A 17,922-nucleotide genomic window follows, 5' to 3' on the forward strand; every position below is an offset into this window, starting at 1 on the left:
GAGTTACAGAGAGAGGAAGAGACAGAGAGAGAGTTCTGCCATCTGCTGGTTCACTCCCCAGATGGCTGCAACGGCCGGAGCTGCGCTGATCTGAAGCCAGGAGCCAGGAGTTTCCTCTGGGTCTCCCATGTGGGTGCAGTCCTTGGGCCATCCTCCACTGCTTTTCCAGGCCATAGCAGAGAGCTGGATTGGAAGAGGAGCAGCCAGGACTAGAACCGGCGCCTATATGGGATGCTGGTGCTTCAGGCCAGGGCTTTAACCCGCTGCACCACAGCACTGGCCCTTCAACTGGACTTTTGCTTTCATAGTCTCTACTTTTTGGGTATGATTTTGAAGCTCACATTTATTTTTACTTCTTATTTTTCATATTTAAAAGGGCAATAGGAAATGGCTGGACAAGAGGGACGGATATAAAGTCAGTCCACATTCTATGTAGCTCAGCTGGAATCTCCCTCCTCCCTGCAATTATTTTTGCAGAACTCTTTTTATGCCACAGTCTATCTACTGTGTTGTCCCTTGATAGAGTTTTTAGTATTAAACTTTTTCTGTGAGAAGGGAGTGACAGCCCTAGGTTCAAAAATACTTTCTCAGGAGATAATCAAGCTAAATCACTCAAAGTAATAACCACCAGAGGCGTTTAGGGGGAATACTAATAGAATAAGACCACTATCTTATTTCTAAAGGAATTCATAGATTCTATGAGGAGGTTCATGGCCCAAGTGGGAGATAATGTATAAGGGTACTTCAAAAATTTTGTGGAATAATGGAATTAAAAGATAAGTTTGTTTTGGTGCAAGATTTTTTGGCAATCAACATTATATGCATTTTCCATGAACTTTTTAAAGATCTCTTGTATTACTACATTTTCCATAGGCAAAAATCAATCTCCTATCAAAGTAGTCATTATTTAAGTTAACACTGAAAGAAGAGAAATGGTCTGATGGTTTTTTCAGTTCTTTGTTCTGAAGGAGCTGGAGTTTCTCTGTAGTGGAGACATTACAGGCACTAGGACATGAAACAGTATGTAAGACCCATCGGCTTAGGGTCAGACTTAAGTTCAAGCCTTGACTTTGAAATTTACAAGTAGGTGATCCTGGGCAAGTCACTTAACTACTGTGAGCCTCAATTTGATCATCTTTGAATGAGATAAATTAACCCTGCTTTGCTGACTTCACAGTGTTGTGATAAGGATTGGATGAGATAATGCATATGAAAATGCTTCAAAAACTGTCAAATAGCATACAGATGGAGGTGGTTGTTCTTTGGAGCACAATTTGTCTCCCTGATGCATGGTTTTTAAAATACATGACAGTGTTTTCTATTGACTTTAAGGGAAGACTCAACTTAAATGAGAAAGCCATCCTTAAAGCACACACTAACATGTGTTCACTGATTGAAGAGACTGCAGAGTAACTTTCCCTTGAACTGTCGATACCCTTTTTATTATTATTAAAGAGGGCAAGCCAAGACAGGTTTTCATGCCTCTCATATGTCAGGCATGATCTAGTCTACTGTGGAGGAAAGAAATGAGGGAATAGGAGGACAAGGCTATGTTCACCCCTGGTATTGCTTGTGAGTACTGGTACATTTCTGGTGACTAACTTGTATCCAAATATCATCTTTCAAGAATGAAAAAAAAGCATCCAGCTCCTAGGTGGCATTGTGGTATTTCATTATCGGCTGACTAGGAGGACTAAAGGCAAAATGTGTGAAATGCAGCATTGTTTACTTTATTATGAGGAAAAAGGGTGGTTCTTAAACAATCCACTGTGTTCAGAACCAAGAAAGTCTGTTTGTGAAGACCAAGCCTGATACTTTCCCTACTGACTGGATGTAGCCAATTCTCTTTATATTCAGGGTAGTAGCTTAGCATATGGAAATAATGTCAAACAGGTCACAGAGACCCGAGCAACAGAGTCTGTGCTATGGAAAGGGGTCAAGTAAGAGATGTCAAGATGTGTGGCATGGTAAAGCATTTTGCATTTGGAGAAGATTTATGAGAAAACATGATCCCTGTTTGTAGTTTTGTTTTTTATTCTGAGTTGAACAGCTTTCTATAGCCATTATATAATTCCTGATTCCTAAAGTTATTAAAATATCTGCATTGATTAAGCAAATTGAAGGGATAATGGGAAGCACACACATCATTATAATTTTCTACACTGATAGGGATCAAAGTACTAACTGATAATTTAAATATTTTCTGCTACTTAGGTTTTCACTGCCTTATCTTTATCTTTTTTTGCCAGTCTATATTAATCTATATTCTGGTCACAGGATCCATGTTGTTTCCCTACTGCTATTACTGCTCCAGCTGAGGAGAGACATCCCTGTTATACAGGCTCTTATGCAATTCCTACAGTAATAACTAGTAGCTTTGCCCACATCTGTCTTTTGCTATTCAGGTTCAATCTGGACAGCCCTCATCATGGATGTCTTAGTAATTGTACTGAAGTTGTGGGGAACAAATAGATTCTGGGGTCCATTAGCTTGAAAAGAAAACATATTTCACTATACTTCTGTAAGACTGTGGATATATATATAAATGAAAAATATGCCTTAAGTTTTATTGGAGAGGGGAGATTAAGGAGATATGATTTATATCTTCAAGTAGAAGAAAAACAATAGTAGGATTTTTTTTTGTTTGACGGTTCCTTTTAATCACTGGAATCATATTTTGAAAGGTAAAGCATGTTTAAACATCTGTTTCATTTGTTCTTGGCAATAAGCCAGTGAAGCAGGTAATAACCAGTATTAAATCCCAATTCTCCTCATTCTTAAGTCAGTGTTTTTCATAAAAAGTTTAAAACAGACCTTCCATTTAATTGTGGTCATATGCAAAGATGAGTCAGTATATCTTTCTGATCAGTTGGAATTTTGCAGTTATCCTCTGAACAAGAAATTTGAAAGTATTTTATAACAACAGAGGAGTTCTTTGTTGGCCTTTTCTTAGGAAACTGAGGATTTAGAATTAGTTTCAACATTTTTTCAAATCTATAGCTGGCAAGAAGTAGATCTTAAAAAAAACTTGAATGGAGAAGTACATTGTAAAGAATCATTAGGATTTGAGATGTCAGGTCCCTTAACAAGATTCTCATATATGACAGAAACCAATTGAACTAGAATCTTTAAGTAACAGCTTCCTAAAAATGTACTCAACATGGAAAACTTGTTTTTAGCACCTTCCATTCTGATTACTTCAGTATTAGCTATTTCAGAAGGTAAAAATATATAGAGAATGAACAATATCATAGATTGGAGTGGGTGTGCATTTGTTCTGGGGGTATTCTTCAGGATTTTTAAAACTTACTCTCCAGTATTTGATGAAATAGCTGAAGACTGTTGTGGCAATGTACAGGCAGTAGAGAACAGAATAAGCTAAAAACTGAAGGAAGAATTTGTAGTTGGAAAATCCAATGCAGTTATTAACCCTAAAAAAGACAAATAATTAATTTGAAATCAAGACCTACAAATTGAGAACACACTTATACATAAATGGACTAAACCACGGAAGTAAGTCACTCTTGCTGCTTCGTTATGTGTTATGTAGAAACCCAGCAGAGAGAGAAGTTCCTTAACAGTAACAGACTAGAAAAACAAGTTCACACCTCACTTGTTCCTCCATTCATTTATAGGCACACGTGACCTAACTAATAGCTTTGGACTGATTACTAAAACATCCAAGCAAACCTTGATCATGGTTGCTACAAACCTATTATAGTCTCAGCAGCTACACTTGGTAAAGTTGTAGCATGTCCTCTCTGCAGTCAAGTGAATTCAGAGTGGTTCTCTAGTTCTGACATACAAAGTCTTGAGAAGAATCACGGAATTTAATAATTTAGAATATATCAAACGTGAAGCCAGGCAGAAATAGAACCGACCTGTCTTTGAAGAGGAGAAATACTTGTGCTGTTTTTCATTATTATGCTCAATTGCTAAAGTAAATGGACAAGAGATCATTACCTTTGTGACTGCAGGAATTCATTGCAATACCTGGGATGGTGTATTTATTCTAGCTTTAAAGGTTTACTCCTCCCCATTCCCACACAAATACAAAGCCCAGTGAATTAAGGTGGCAGAAATAGGCATGTTACAACTATGCATAAGAAAGTGAATATATTGAATAACTTTGACCCTTTTAGAGGAGAGAAGTGAATCAAAGGGACATACCAAGGGCAGTGATGGTCCATTTTTAATACACACCTATAAATGGGACAAAATAAAGTATGTTAAGTGAGGACATGGAAATGAAGCAAGATCTCAAAACTTGAATGCAAGGTTTCACCAGTATTTTCACATGGTTCCAGTACACCCATTTCCAGATTTCCACTACAGTGACTCCAAAATTATTGTCCTCAGTTCAGGAATGAACAATCACAATAACATTTTATCAGATCATGCCAGGAGCAAGTTACATGCCTAGAACTCCAACATTTTTTTTTTCACAGGCAGAGTGGACAGTGAGAGAGGGAGACAGAGAGAAAGGTCTTCCTTTTACCGTTGGTTCACCCTCCAATGGCTGCTGTGGCCGGCGCGCTGCGACTGGCACACCGCGCTGATCCGAAGCCAGGAGCCAGGTGCTTCTCCTGGTCTCCCATGTGGGTGCAGGGCCCAAGCACTTGGGCCATCCTCCACTGCCTTCCCGGGCCACAGCAGAGAGCTAGACTGGAAGAGGAGCAACAGGGACAGAATCCAGTGCCCCGACTGGGACTAGAATCCGGTGTACCGGTGCCACAGGCGGAGGATTAGCCTATGGAGCCACGGCGCCAGCCAGAACTCCAAATTTTAAAAGGGATTTGGAACTTCAGGATATTAATACAGAGAGATCAAGATCAATCTCCTTTCAATTTGTTCAGTAATCAGTTTAAGGAGTGTTTAGCCTAGTGGCTAAGATAAGTGCATCCTACATCAAAGTACCTAGGTTTGAATCCCAGCTCTGTCCCTGATACCAGCTTCCAGTCAATGCAGATCCTGGGAGGCAGTGGTGATGGCTCAAGTGATTGGGCTTCTGCCACTCATGTGAGAGACGTGGATTGCATTTCTGGATCCTGGCTCCAGCCCCAGCCCAGCCTCAGATGTTGTGGGTATTTGGGGAGTGAACTAGTACATGCGTGCTTCCTCCCTCCCTCTCTCTGTGCGTATGTGTGTGTGTGTGTGTGTGTATCTCAAATAAATAAATATCAGTTTAATAAAAGTACAGAAGAAAACATATTGGCTGGCATTATGGCATAGTGGGTAGAGCCACCACCTGCAACGTCTGCATCCCATATGGGTGCTAGTTTGTGCCTGGCTGCTCTGCTTCTGATCCAGCTCCCTAATGGCCTGGGGAAAGCAGCAGAGGATGGTCTAAGTACTAGGGTCCCTGCTACCCATTGAAGACAGATAAAGCTCCTGGCTCCTGGCTTTGGCCTGGTTCAGCTCTGACTGTTGTGGCCATCTGAGGAGTAAACCAGCAGATGGAAGATCTCTCTCTCTCTCTCCCTCTCTCTCTCTTCTTCTCTCTCTCTCTCTCAGTAACTCTTTCAAATAAATAAATCTTCAAAAAAGAAGATGAAGAAGAACACATATGGCTATAACCTATGTTTGAATAAAAGATAAAAGCAATATGGTAGAACAAGCACTCAGGAAGAAAGGAATAATGATTACATGTATTAACACAGAGATGGGGTTTTAAAAAGCTGGAACAATTTGAGTAACAAAATAACATAGTACTGGGTTATAACAAAAAAAAAAGGAAAATGAACATCCATGCCTTCATACTGATATAAATAAATAAATTGAGAAGAAGAGACAAATCTCCCACGCAGAAGAATTCTAAATAATGTACGTAGATGCTCCCCCTTCATGGAGAGAGAGTATAACTTCCTGTTCCTTTAGTGTGGCCTGGGTATAGTGACTTTCTTCCAAACAGTATGCTATAGAAGGGTAGAGGAGAATAACTCTACAGTGAAGAAACCTCACAAATACTACCTCAGTCATATGATCAAGATTAACATTGCAGTGATAAGTCATGTTTATATTGGACCTTTGATACGATGTAATAAAAATGGACTTGACCTCTGTGGTCTTCCTCTCCAAATCACATTACTCTAGTCTAATAATCATGAGAAAAACATTAAACAAATCTCAGTTGAGAGAGGTTCTACAAAGTACCTGATCATTAATCCTGAAAATTGCCGAGCTCATCATAAACAAGTGAAGTCTGAGAAACTGTCACAGCTAAGAAGTGCTAAGGTGACATGACTACTAAATGTAATGTGGTATCTTGAATGGGATCCTGTACTAGATAAAGGACATTAAGGAAAAACTGGGAAAACCAAAGTAAATATGGACTTAAATTAAAAATAATATATCAACATTGGTTTATTAATTGTAACAAATGTACCATATTAATTAATGTAACATGTTAACAAGAGAGGAAATTGGATATGGGACATACGAGAACTATCATCACAATAAATACAAATTTGTTCTAAAATAAAAGTTTATTTTTAAAATGTGGTTTTATTTCTCTTTCCTATGTTTATAATAGTTTGAATCATCATCATTGCTTATGAGAATGTTTGGCATGTGCTCATTACGCTTAAAAGGAAAGGCTCTTATCTAGGCATGGTTACATGTTAGGATCAGTCATTTTGTTGTCTAGGCAGCCATCAGTGGCCAATCTCAGCCCAGAGGAAATATGGCTGTCACTTACATGGCACAGACAGAGCAGTGGTGGCAGCGATCTGGCTTGATCAGATGGCACCGGTCACAGAATCGTACAGCTATAGGAAAAATAAGGTGGTTAGCACTTGTTAGGGTCCAGTATGAGACCTTACATCTTACTAGCCTGCCTGGATGATTTGTTATGGACTGAATATAGACAGTTAAACTCTTCTCAAGTTGACAGGCAAATAGCAAATCACATGGGACAACTGTGGTATGTATATTTTTCCTCATTGAATCAGACTCAAAAGCAGCTTTTGAGAGATGAAAAGAAGGGGGGAAGTTTCATATCTGGATATCTGAGCATAAGATTATTTATTATAAAACAAACCATACTATCACCTGCTTGAGTTATCTTAGGAAATAATCTAATCTTTGTTTGGCATAACTTTCCTACCTGAAAGTAACTATTCATAATTTATCTCTGGTCTCCAGAGTTTGGATTGTATGAGGTAGGTTGGATTGTATGAACTAGAACTCCCACAACAAGGAAAAGAGAATGGTTCTTAGAATAACAACTTGAAAAAAAATAACATTCCGAAGAATAGACTTTATAAAACAATTAGTTCAACTAATCATTTCACATATAAAGGAAATAAAGATCTGAGCCATATCAAGTGATTTGCTCAAGGCCACACAGCGAGCAAGTGGCAGGGTTTTGACTACACAGTTCTTTTTTTACTTCTTCAGGTATTTTTTTTTTTTGTCCTGTAAATCTCATATAAACAACCACTTCCCTCTCCCTCCCTTCACCTTTCTCCCTCCCTACTTCCTTTTTTCTTTCCTTTCCTCCCTTCCTTCCCTTAGATGAAAGGCATTTTCTTTCCTACACATTTTTCCATGTTCATTGATAATGTGATCATTAAGTATAAAATCAAAATTCTAAATATTTTTAACTAATATAATTCTATCTAAAGTATATATTAAGCATGCATTACTGATTCAACACAATAGAGTGCTAATTCAGAAGAGTTTTGTGTTCATTTCTACCAATGGGGGGTATGTCACCAAAGTTATGGGTATAATTGAATCAAGAAGGAAGAGGGAGGGCCTGCATTTTTAGAGCCTTTAGCATAGTTTTAAAATACTGTCAAGGACACAGCCATAGTTTAAGCTACCATCATCTCTCATCTAGACAGTTGCAATAGCTGTATAATTGATCACCTTACTTTAATTCTTCCCCCTCCCTGCAATACCTACTAGGTATTGGGTAATTGGGAGATCTGTCAAAATGTTAATCAGATCTTATCACTCTCCACTTAAAAGTCTCAAAGGATTTTCAAAACCCCTGGAATAAAATATACTTATATTTTATTTTTTACCATGGTTTGTACCATTTGGCCTCTCCCTATCTCTTCCATTTTTTATTGTGTCACTCTCTATCTCCTATACACCAGTGGCACTGGCTGCATATCTACTCTTGTAATACTCAAGTTTGCTCCGTCTCCTAGCCTCTTGTACTTGCAATTCTTTCTGCTTGGGATGATAACCACTCTGCTCTTTGTATGGAGTGATGGTGAATTTTATGTCAAGTTGACTGGGTCGTGGAGTGCCCAGATATTTGGATAAACATTATAACAGGATGTTATGGAGAAAACTGGCATTTGAACTGGTAGATGGAGAAAAGCAGATTTCGCTCTCCAGTGTGTGTGGACTTCATCCAACCCAATGAAGGCTGGAAAAGAACAAAAATGACAGAGAAAGGATCTCTCTGCCTGACTGCAAAAATCTAGAACATCAGTTTTCTGCCCTAAGTGTGGGACATACAACAGGGTTTCTAGGTTCTCAGTCCTTCCTACCCAGACTAGAACTTACATCATAAACCCCTCTGGTTCTCAAGACTTTGGACTTGGGCTACAATTTAGTACTGGTTCTCCTGGTGCTCAGGCCTTTGTCAGAATAAGAGGCTTATTCACCATCAGTAAAAGCAGCCTTCCCACTGCCAGTGGTATTGGCTTCTCCACACACTTGCAGGGATTAATTCCACATTGCTTGAGAAATTTGAGGCCACTAAGCAAGACAAGGCTAGTTCTCTTCAGGATTCTTTTCTTCTAGACTGTAATTAGACTCAAGACCCAGAAGGCCCCTAAAGGTGAGGCAGAAAGTGTTACCAAGAGGGAGAGCACAACACTTAAAAAGAACTACTTGGGGGCCCACACTGTGGCACAGAGGGTTAGAGCTCCATATGGGCATCCCATATGGGCACTGGTTTGAGTCCCAGCTGCTCCACTTCCAATCCAGCTCTCTGCTATGGCCTGGGGAAGCAGTGGAAGATGGCACAAGTCCTTGGGCCCCTGCACCTGCGTAGGAGATCTGGAAGGAGCTCCTGGCTCCTTGCTTTGGACCAGCTCACCTCTGGCCATTGCTGTCATTTGGGAAGTGAACCAGTGGATGGAAGACCTCTCTCTGGCTTTATCTCTCTCTGTACCCCCATCTTTCAAATAAATAAAACAAATCTTTTTTTTAAAAAAAGAACTACCTGTGTTTTCTAATTATATAGATAGAAATCTAGGGAACAAATGTGAGAATGGATACTAAGGATGTGGAGTAATGATGAAGGAACATAAAGTTGGATCTGGCTGAATTTATTCTGCATTGAACGTCACAGCTTGTGGGGGGCAGCATAGGCACAGCAGGTTAAGCTACTGCTTGTAAAGCTGGCATCCCATATCAGAGCACTGCTTCATCTCCTGGCTGCTCCACTTCTGATCTAGCTCCCTGCTAATGCACCTGGGAAAGCAGCAGAAAATGGGCCAAGTGCTAGGGCATCTGACACTCATGTGGGAGACCAAGATGGTGTTCCTGGCTCCTAGCTTTGGCCTGGCCCAATCCTGGTTGTGGCAGCCATTTGGGGAGTGAACCAGTGGATAGAAAATCTCTCTGTCTCATTGTCTCTCCCTCTTCTGTCACTCTGCCTTTCAAATAAATAAAATAAATCCTAAAAAATAATGTCACAGCTTGGGAAGTCAGAAAATACTTTTTACAGTTGGGTTAGTTGGTTGGATGAAACGTGGACCAAAAGGTGGCCCTCAGTGAGTAAAGTGGAAATGCCAGAACTTCCTTGGTTTAATGCAGAGGATGGAATTCAAAGGCTTAAGAAGGCTGGAATGTTAAAAGTAGATTTTTTTCCTTTAAGATATATTCACCTGCACAGGGAGATTTTTGAAGACAGACATTTCATCAATACTCTGAGTAATAATTTTGTGAGGGGAAACCCCAGCATGCTTTAGGAGCTCTATGACTTCTCTTTTCTGTAGGCCAGACCTCACAGTGAGAACCTAGACTTGATCCAGTGTACAAACACAGAGTCCTTTGAAGGAAGGTGAGGCTGGGTCTCCTTGAGGAAGGATTCTAGAACACTATGAAAATGATATACTGTTCTCTTTCTCTCACCCTTCCCTAAAGACACCTGTGCTCCTATATGAGAGAAACTATGTATTGGGAAAAGGAAAAGAAAATACTCAGCCCTTTTGGGGACTAGTAGACACTGTCTTTGAACTGATACTAATTCCAGGGGACCTAAAATGTCACTTTGATCCACTACGCAGAGTCCGGGCCTATGGGAGCCAAATATTAATGGAATTTTAGTTCATGTCCATCTCACTGTGGGCCCAGTGTATCCCCAAATGCCTTCTGAGCATATTTTACCAATTCCAGGATGCATAATTGGAACAGATACACTTAGCAGCTGGAATAATCCCATATTAATTCCCTGACCTATGGAGTGAGGATTATTATGGTGGGAAAGGCCAATCAGAAGCCAGGATAACTGCTTCCATCTACAAAAATAGTAAGAAAAAACCAATACTACGTTACTGGACGGATAGCAGAGATTAATGCTGCCATCAAGGACTTGAAGATGTAGGGGCAATGCCTCCTTCAGCATCCCCATTCAATTAATTTATTTGGCCTATAGAGAGGACAAGTGAATCTTGAAGATTGACAGTGGACTGTTCTAAGCTGAACAGGTGGCAACTTCAATTGCAGCTGTTCTGCTAGATGTGGCTTCAATGATTGAGTAAATGAATACATCACTGGATCTAGGTATGCATCTATAGATCTGGTAAATACTTTGATCACCCTCTTCATCTATAAGGCCCACCAGAAGCAGTTTGCTTTCAGATAGCAAGGTCAGCAATGTACCTTCATTGTCTCATCTCAGTGGCATTCCAACTTTCCAGCTCCACATCACAATTTAGTTTACAGGGATTTCAACTATCTTACCATTCCAAAAGATATCACATTGATCCTTTACATTGGCAACATGATTCTGATTTGACCTCCTGATCCAGAAGTAGCAACCGCTCTAGACTTATTGGTAAGAAATTTCAATGTCACAGGGTGGGAAATAAATCTAACAAAAAGTCAGGGCCTTCTATCTCTGTGAAATTTCTGGGGATCCAATGGTGTAGGGTATACTGAGATATGTCTTCAAAGGTGAGAGATAAGTTGTTGTATCTGACTCCTCCTACAACCAAAAAAGGGCACGAAACCTAGTACAAAACAATCTAACAAGGGCACAAAATAATCTATTCTTCATTTGGGTGAGTTACTCCAGCCCATTTACTGAGCCACCAAAAAACAAAAACAGAAAACAAAACAAAAAACAAAAAACCCTGTTAGTTTTGAGTGGACACCAGAAGAGAAGGCTCTGCAAAAGGTCTAGGCTGCTATTTAAGCTTCTTTGCTGCTTGGGTCATATGATCCAGCATATACAATAATACTGGATGGGTCCTTGGTAGACAGGAGTACTGTTTGGATCTTTAGCAGGCCCCTATAAGTGATTCTCACTATAAGGCTGTTGAACATGCATAGCAATACTCCATAATTAAATGGATGATCAAGATATGTGATACATACTTAAGCAGACCCTGAAGGCATGAGAAAGTTTACATGAAGTGGCCCAAATGTCCATGGTCTCCACTCTAGTCTTTCTATGCTGCTTTCTCTCTCTCTCAGATTGTACTATGGCCTCAGAGGGGAGTTTCCTACATTAACTGACAGAGTAAAAGATGGCTCAGACCTACTTTACAAATGGTTCTGCACAATATTCTGACACTACCTAAAACTGGACACCTACAGCCCCTTTCTGGGACTTTCCTTAAGGACAATGGTAAAGAAAAATCCTTCCAGTGGGCAGAACTTCAAGCAGTACACCTGGTCAATAATTCTGCTTGGAAGGGGAAATGACCAGGCATGCAATTATACATCAGTTCATATGCTGTGGCTGCTAGTTTGGATGGATGGTCATGAATTTGGAAAGATGATTGGGAAATTGGAAGCAAGTGGTATAAGGAAAAATCTCTCCGAATGGGTAAAATATGTAGAGATATCTGTGCCTCATGTGAATGTTCATCAAAAGGTGATCACATGTCTTCATGGTTTGAGGCCACTGTAACAAAATATCATAGACTGTGTAGCTTCTAAACAATACATTTATTTCTCTCAGTTCTGGAGGCTGAGAGGTCCAAGATCAAAGTAACAGCAGACTCAGTACTGGTGAGGACCCATTTCCTAATTAGTGCCTTCTCACTGTACATGGTACAAGGGGAAAGACAGTTCTTTGGAGCCTTTACAAGGGCATTAACCTCATTCATGAGGGTCCTCCAAAAAGCCCTTCCTCTTACTACCATCACGTTAGGGCTTAGGATTTCAACCTATGAATTTTGGCAGGGGGCATAAAAATTCAGACCATAGCACAACAGAGAAGGATTTTAATAACCAAGGGGATAGAATGAACTGCTCTGTGGACACCATTCAGTTTCTATTCCCAGTCTCTCCTGCCATTGCCCAATGGGTTCATGAATGAAGTGGCCATGGTAGCAAGGCGAGAGGTTATGCATGGGTTCAGTAACATGGACTCCCATTCATCAAGGCTGACCTTGATTACAGCTGAAGCTGAGTGCCCAATCTGCCAGTAGCAGAGACCAACACTGAGTCCCTAACCTGATACCATTCCCTGAGGTGATCAACCACCTATCTGTGGTTACATAGAACAGTTTCTAGAACTGTTACATAGAACTGTTTCTATAATGGAAGGAGTGGTGTTCTATCCTTATTGGAATAGATACTCTGGATACGTATTTGCCTTCTCTGCATGTGATATTTCTGCCAAATCTGTGGACTTACAGAATGTCTCACCCACTGTTATGGGATTCCACACAGCATTGCTTCCAATCAAGGAGCTCACTTCACAACAAGAAAAGTACAACAATGAGCCCACAATCATTGAATAAACATAGAATTCATAAGTTTTACCATGTTCCCCCCTCCCTCCACCATACTGAGGAACTGGTTTTCCAGAATGGGGGAAAGATCTTTTGAAGGGTCAGCTACAGCACTAGCTAGGTGACAATGCCTTGCAGGGCTGAGGCAAGGTTCTCTAGAAGGATGCATATGCTCAGAATCAGCATCCCATATATGATATTCTTTCTCTGATAGCCACAATCCATGGGTCCAGTAATCAAAGGAAATGGGAATGGCATCACTCACCATTACCTTTAGTGCTCCACTAACAAGACTTTTTCAAAGATTCACTTATTAATTTGAAAGGCATTTGGGCCATCTTCTGCTGCTTTACCAGGCACATTAGTTGGGAGTTGGATTGGAAGAGGAACAGGTGGGTCTCAAACTGGTACTCTGATATGGGATGCCCGTGTTCCAAGTGGTGGCCTAACCATCTGGATCACAACAACAGCACAGAACAAAACTTTTGCTTCCTGTTTCTGTGATTTTATTTTCTTCTGACCCAGAGGTCTTAGTCTCAGAGGGCGAAATGCTTCCACCAGGAGAAACAATGATTCCTTTGAACAGGAAGTAAAGACTGCCACCCAATCAGTTTGGGCTTTTAATGTTTTTGAATCATCAGGCCAAAAAGGCAGCTGTAATGTTTGCTGGGGTGATGGATCCTCACTATTCAAGTGGAAATTGGACTACTAGTCCACAATGGAGGTAAGGAAGAATATGTGTTGAATACAGGAGATGCCATAGGGCATTTCTTAGTATTACCATATTCAAGCCAATGGAAAACTAAACCTAGTCCAGACAGGAATACAAATGGTCTATACTCTTCAGGAATGTAGGTTTGGGTCACCCCATCAAGCAAAGAAACATGATGAGCTGAGGTGCTTGCTAAAGGCAAAGGGAATATAGAAAATATTTATAAATATCAGCTATGACTGAGAGATCAGCTGCAGAAACAAAGACAACAACTGTCCTGAGTATTTCCTCCTTATTTTGTTAAGAATATGTTTGCATGTATATCTCAAACAGCTTTGTCTTCTTTTATTCCCTTAATTTAACATAAGATATATTGACTTAACATCATAATTTTTTAAGTATTGTAACTTTACATCCCAGAATTTAAATAGTATTTAAGTTATAAGATATCAAGTAGAAGAATAAATATTACTCAAAGACTTTACCTCTTTGAGGAAGGGGATAAGTACATTTTTATTTGCATGCAGAATTGTTGTGGCATGTCAGGCAGATTTAATGTCCTTGTCATTGTCTTTACTTGGAGATTAAATATGGAGTAAGGAGATATGTATGGGTGCCAATATGACAATGGGTGGACTTGTGATAGTTAATTTTATGTGTCAACCTGACTAGCTCATAGAGTACCCAGGTATTTGGTTAAACATTATTTCTAGATGTCTCTAGGGAGGTTTTTCTGGATGAGCTTATTAGCATTTGAATCAGTTGACTGAGTAAAGCAAATTTTTGTCTTCTCCAATGTGGGTAGACCTCATCCAAATCACTTCAGGACCTGAACAGAACAAAAATTTGGGAGAAGAGAGAATTTGCTTTCTCTGCTTGTCTGTATGAGGTGAGACATCAGTTTCCCTGCCCTTGAGTGGGACTTATTCCATTAGTGATATGGTTCTCAGGCCTTTGGACTCAAACTGGATCTACATTACCAGCTCTCCTGGTTTTCCATCCGGTAGATGGCAGACTGGGAATTTTCTGCTTCTATTAATTGTGTGAGCCAATTCCTCATAACTCCCTCTTCTCTTCTCTTCTCTTCTCTTCTCTTCTCTTCTCTTCTCTTCTCTTCTCTCTCTCTCTCTCTCTCACACACACACACTTCAAAAAGTTCATGGAAAATTGAATTAAAACATGTTTATTTTGGTGCAAAAATGTTGTGAAATCCATGCATGGTTTCTCCATAGCATGCATTGTCCATGAACTTTTGGAAGACTACTTGTACACATGCTAGTTCCTTTTAATCATTCAAGTTTCAGTTCAAATAGCATTTCCTAGAGAAATATTTCTTATCATTCTGTAACATGGAACTGGAAACACATGCTTTAAGGGTCCCAGAAACAGTCAGCAGTAAATGAAGCAGCTGGCTAAGGAATATGTGGAACCTGAGAATTCCTGGTCTCTCTAAAGAAGGCTGCCACTTCTCAGTGCCAGCTAATTTTTGTCATGTGGAAATGTAGATTAGATGTTGTCTGATCATCGGAGTTATCAAGTTATCAAGAGAAACCAGAAATCTAGATTTTAAATGTGGAAATATTCTGTTTGTTAAAAAACAGTAACAAATGAAAAGTTGTAAAAGCTACATTTGAGATCAAAGTCTATCCATGAACCCTGTTAATGGCACATGCATCTATTTTGTAATCTCTTCTTATCACATTATTCTATTTACTACTGCCTGAAATTACATAATTCCCTATCTGCCTCTTTTTCACCAGAATTTAAACTCCATATGAGACTGTATCTGCCTGTTCAACTCTATATTCCCAGTGCTTGAGACATTGTATCACACATAGTAGACACTTCTAAAAAATTAGATTATGGAAGTTTTCTTTTTTTTAATATTTATTTATTTATTTATTTATGACAGGCAGAGTGGACAGTGAGAGAGAGAGACAGAGAGAAAGGTCTTCCTTTGCCCTTGGTTCAGCCTCCAATGGCTGCCACCGCTGGCGCACTGCGGCCGGCGCACCGCGCTGATCTGATGGCAGGAGCCAGGTACTTATCCTGGTCTCCCATGGGGTGCAGGGCCCAAGCACTTGGGCCATCCTCCACTGCACTCCCTGGCCACAGCAGAGAGCTGGCCTGGAAGAGGGGCAACCGGGACAGAATCCGGCGCCCCGACTGGGACTAGAACCCGGTGTGCCGGCACCGCAAGGCGGAGGATTAGCCTAGTGAGCCGCAGCGCTGGCCGATTATGGAAGTTTTCAAACACGAAAGTACACAAAAAGTAGAAGTAATAGTATAGTGAACTCCATGTACCATTACCCAGCTTCGCTAATTATCAACATTGTGCCATTTTTGTTTAACCTATTTCTATTATTAGTTTTTTACTTAGCATTTTAAAGAAAATCCTAGATATGGTGTTACTTTAAACCACAAATATTTCAGTATTCAGGAAGACTTTTTAAAAAGCATAATTACTACATTATTGCTTTAGCAATTTTAAATACCATCTAATACTCAGACCACATTAATATTTTCCCAATTGGCAAATGGTATCTTAATAAATATTCATTGAACAAATAAATGATGAACAAATGAATATAAGTATACTTTCCAAAGCCTTGAAACATGATCTTCCTTATTAGAAACATTAGGATGACTTGTCAGAAGAGCCTTGGTTTTCAAATTTTAAAAGGTGGAGAATTGATTGGTTCAGCAAGTACTGTTCTAGTCATGCAGATGAAACCTAAGAGTAAAATTCCATAGTGGATATTTACTCAAGAAAAATGAAGACATATCTTTGTACAAATACTTGGACAAGAATATTTATAGCAGATCAACTCATAATAGCTAAACACTGGAAACAACGCAGATGTATATCAACCAATGAATGGATAAACAAATTATGATATATTTACACAATAAAATACTACTCAGCAATTACAGGAATGAAATATGCAACAATATGGATGAATCTCAAAAATATTATGCTGAATAAAAGAAGCCAAGCACAAAGTACATACTGTATGATTCCAATGATATGAAATTCTAGAGTGGGCAAAACCTATCCGCAATGGATCTTTTTCCAAGATCAGAATAGTGGTTGTCTGTATGTGTTGGGGGAGAAATGACTGGAAAGGGGCACGACAGAATTTTCTGGGGGTGATGGCAATGTTTATAGGGGTTTTGGTTACATGAGTGTGTAGATTTTTCAAACCATACTGAATTATATACTTAAGATTTGTAGATGTTTTGTATGCATGTAAATTTTACCAAAAGAGATAAAATATTAGCTGGATAGAGAGATGGAAATGTGGGCATATGTGATAAGGCAATATAGCAAAAATGTTAGTGGTAGAATTCAGGTGTGTTTACAATCTTCCAACTTTATACATATTTGAAGATTTTTATGACAAAATGTTTAGAAAGTTTCATAGTGGGTTTCAAAAGATGGAAGAGAAAAGCAGGGCTAGCCTGAGAACACATATGACTTAGCCTTCCTGAGATCCCTGCTAAGCTGCTTCTCTAGCTGACTTTGGATGAACTGACCTCCACTCCCGGTTCTTGTGTAAACTGGTAGTTTCTTGGCCATATCAACAAGCATCTGCTTCTGGACCTCAGGTCTCTCTTCATTTTCATAGCGCTCCTTGTCTGTATATGACAAGTGGAACTGGAACCAGAAGTGATAGACAAGACATTATTTTCCAAGGTTCACGGGATTAAAAACAACAACAGTAACTACTTAATTGAAAATTATTTGTTACCTAACCTTGTGATATTCTGGTACTGTATGGGCTTATAAGTTTCTCTGGCTAAGTATATCAATGATTGTATCTGGCTTTTATTGCCATCTTTACAACTTTATGAACTAGGCAGCATTGTATATAAAGAAAATAAAACTTAGATTAAGGACCCTGCCTAAGGTTGTGTTCACTCAGTTATTTCTTTTGAGCTAAGATTCACATAATATAAAATTCCATTTTAAAGTCTACATTTTACAGTGCACAATTCATTAGTATTTAGTATATTTAAATCATTGTTCAATAATTATCACTACCTACATCCAGGGCATTCTTGTAACCCCACAAGAAAATCCCATACACATTAAGCAGTCATTCCCCATTATTCCTACCCAGACCTTGGCAACCAGTAATCTACTTTCTGTCTCTATGCATTAGCTTTTCTAGATATTTCATTTAAATTTAATCAAAATTATGTGGCTTTTGGTGCCTGGAATCTTTCAATTAGCATATTGTTTCTAAAGTTAATCTATATTGTAACCTATTT

The 17,922-nt window shown here is 39.4% G+C and overlaps 1 protein-coding gene across 3 annotated transcripts in view; it reads right to left on the reverse strand.

The window, feature by feature from the left end:
• The window catches only part of ZDHHC15 (zinc finger DHHC-type palmitoyltransferase 15), an 82,718-nt gene that overhangs the window by 32,639 nt on the left and 32,157 nt on the right, over positions 1-17,922 (reverse strand). For all 3 annotated transcript variants that reach the window (XM_008248848.4, XM_070067140.1, XM_051835085.2), the window contains exons 4-7: positions 17,185-17,305; positions 6,698-6,767; positions 4,171-4,203; positions 3,311-3,431 (exon numbers count right to left, since the gene is read on the reverse strand). In XM_008248848.4, coding sequence (XP_008247070.2) covers positions 3,311-3,431; positions 4,171-4,203; positions 6,698-6,767; positions 17,185-17,305 — 345 coding nt within the window. The remainder of the gene's footprint in view (positions 1-3,310; positions 3,432-4,170; positions 4,204-6,697; positions 6,768-17,184; positions 17,306-17,922) is intronic.

Source organism: Oryctolagus cuniculus, chromosome X (assembly GCF_964237555.1).
Source record: "Oryctolagus cuniculus chromosome X, mOryCun1.1, whole genome shotgun sequence".
Taxonomy (NCBI): domain Eukaryota; kingdom Metazoa; phylum Chordata; class Mammalia; order Lagomorpha; family Leporidae; genus Oryctolagus; species Oryctolagus cuniculus.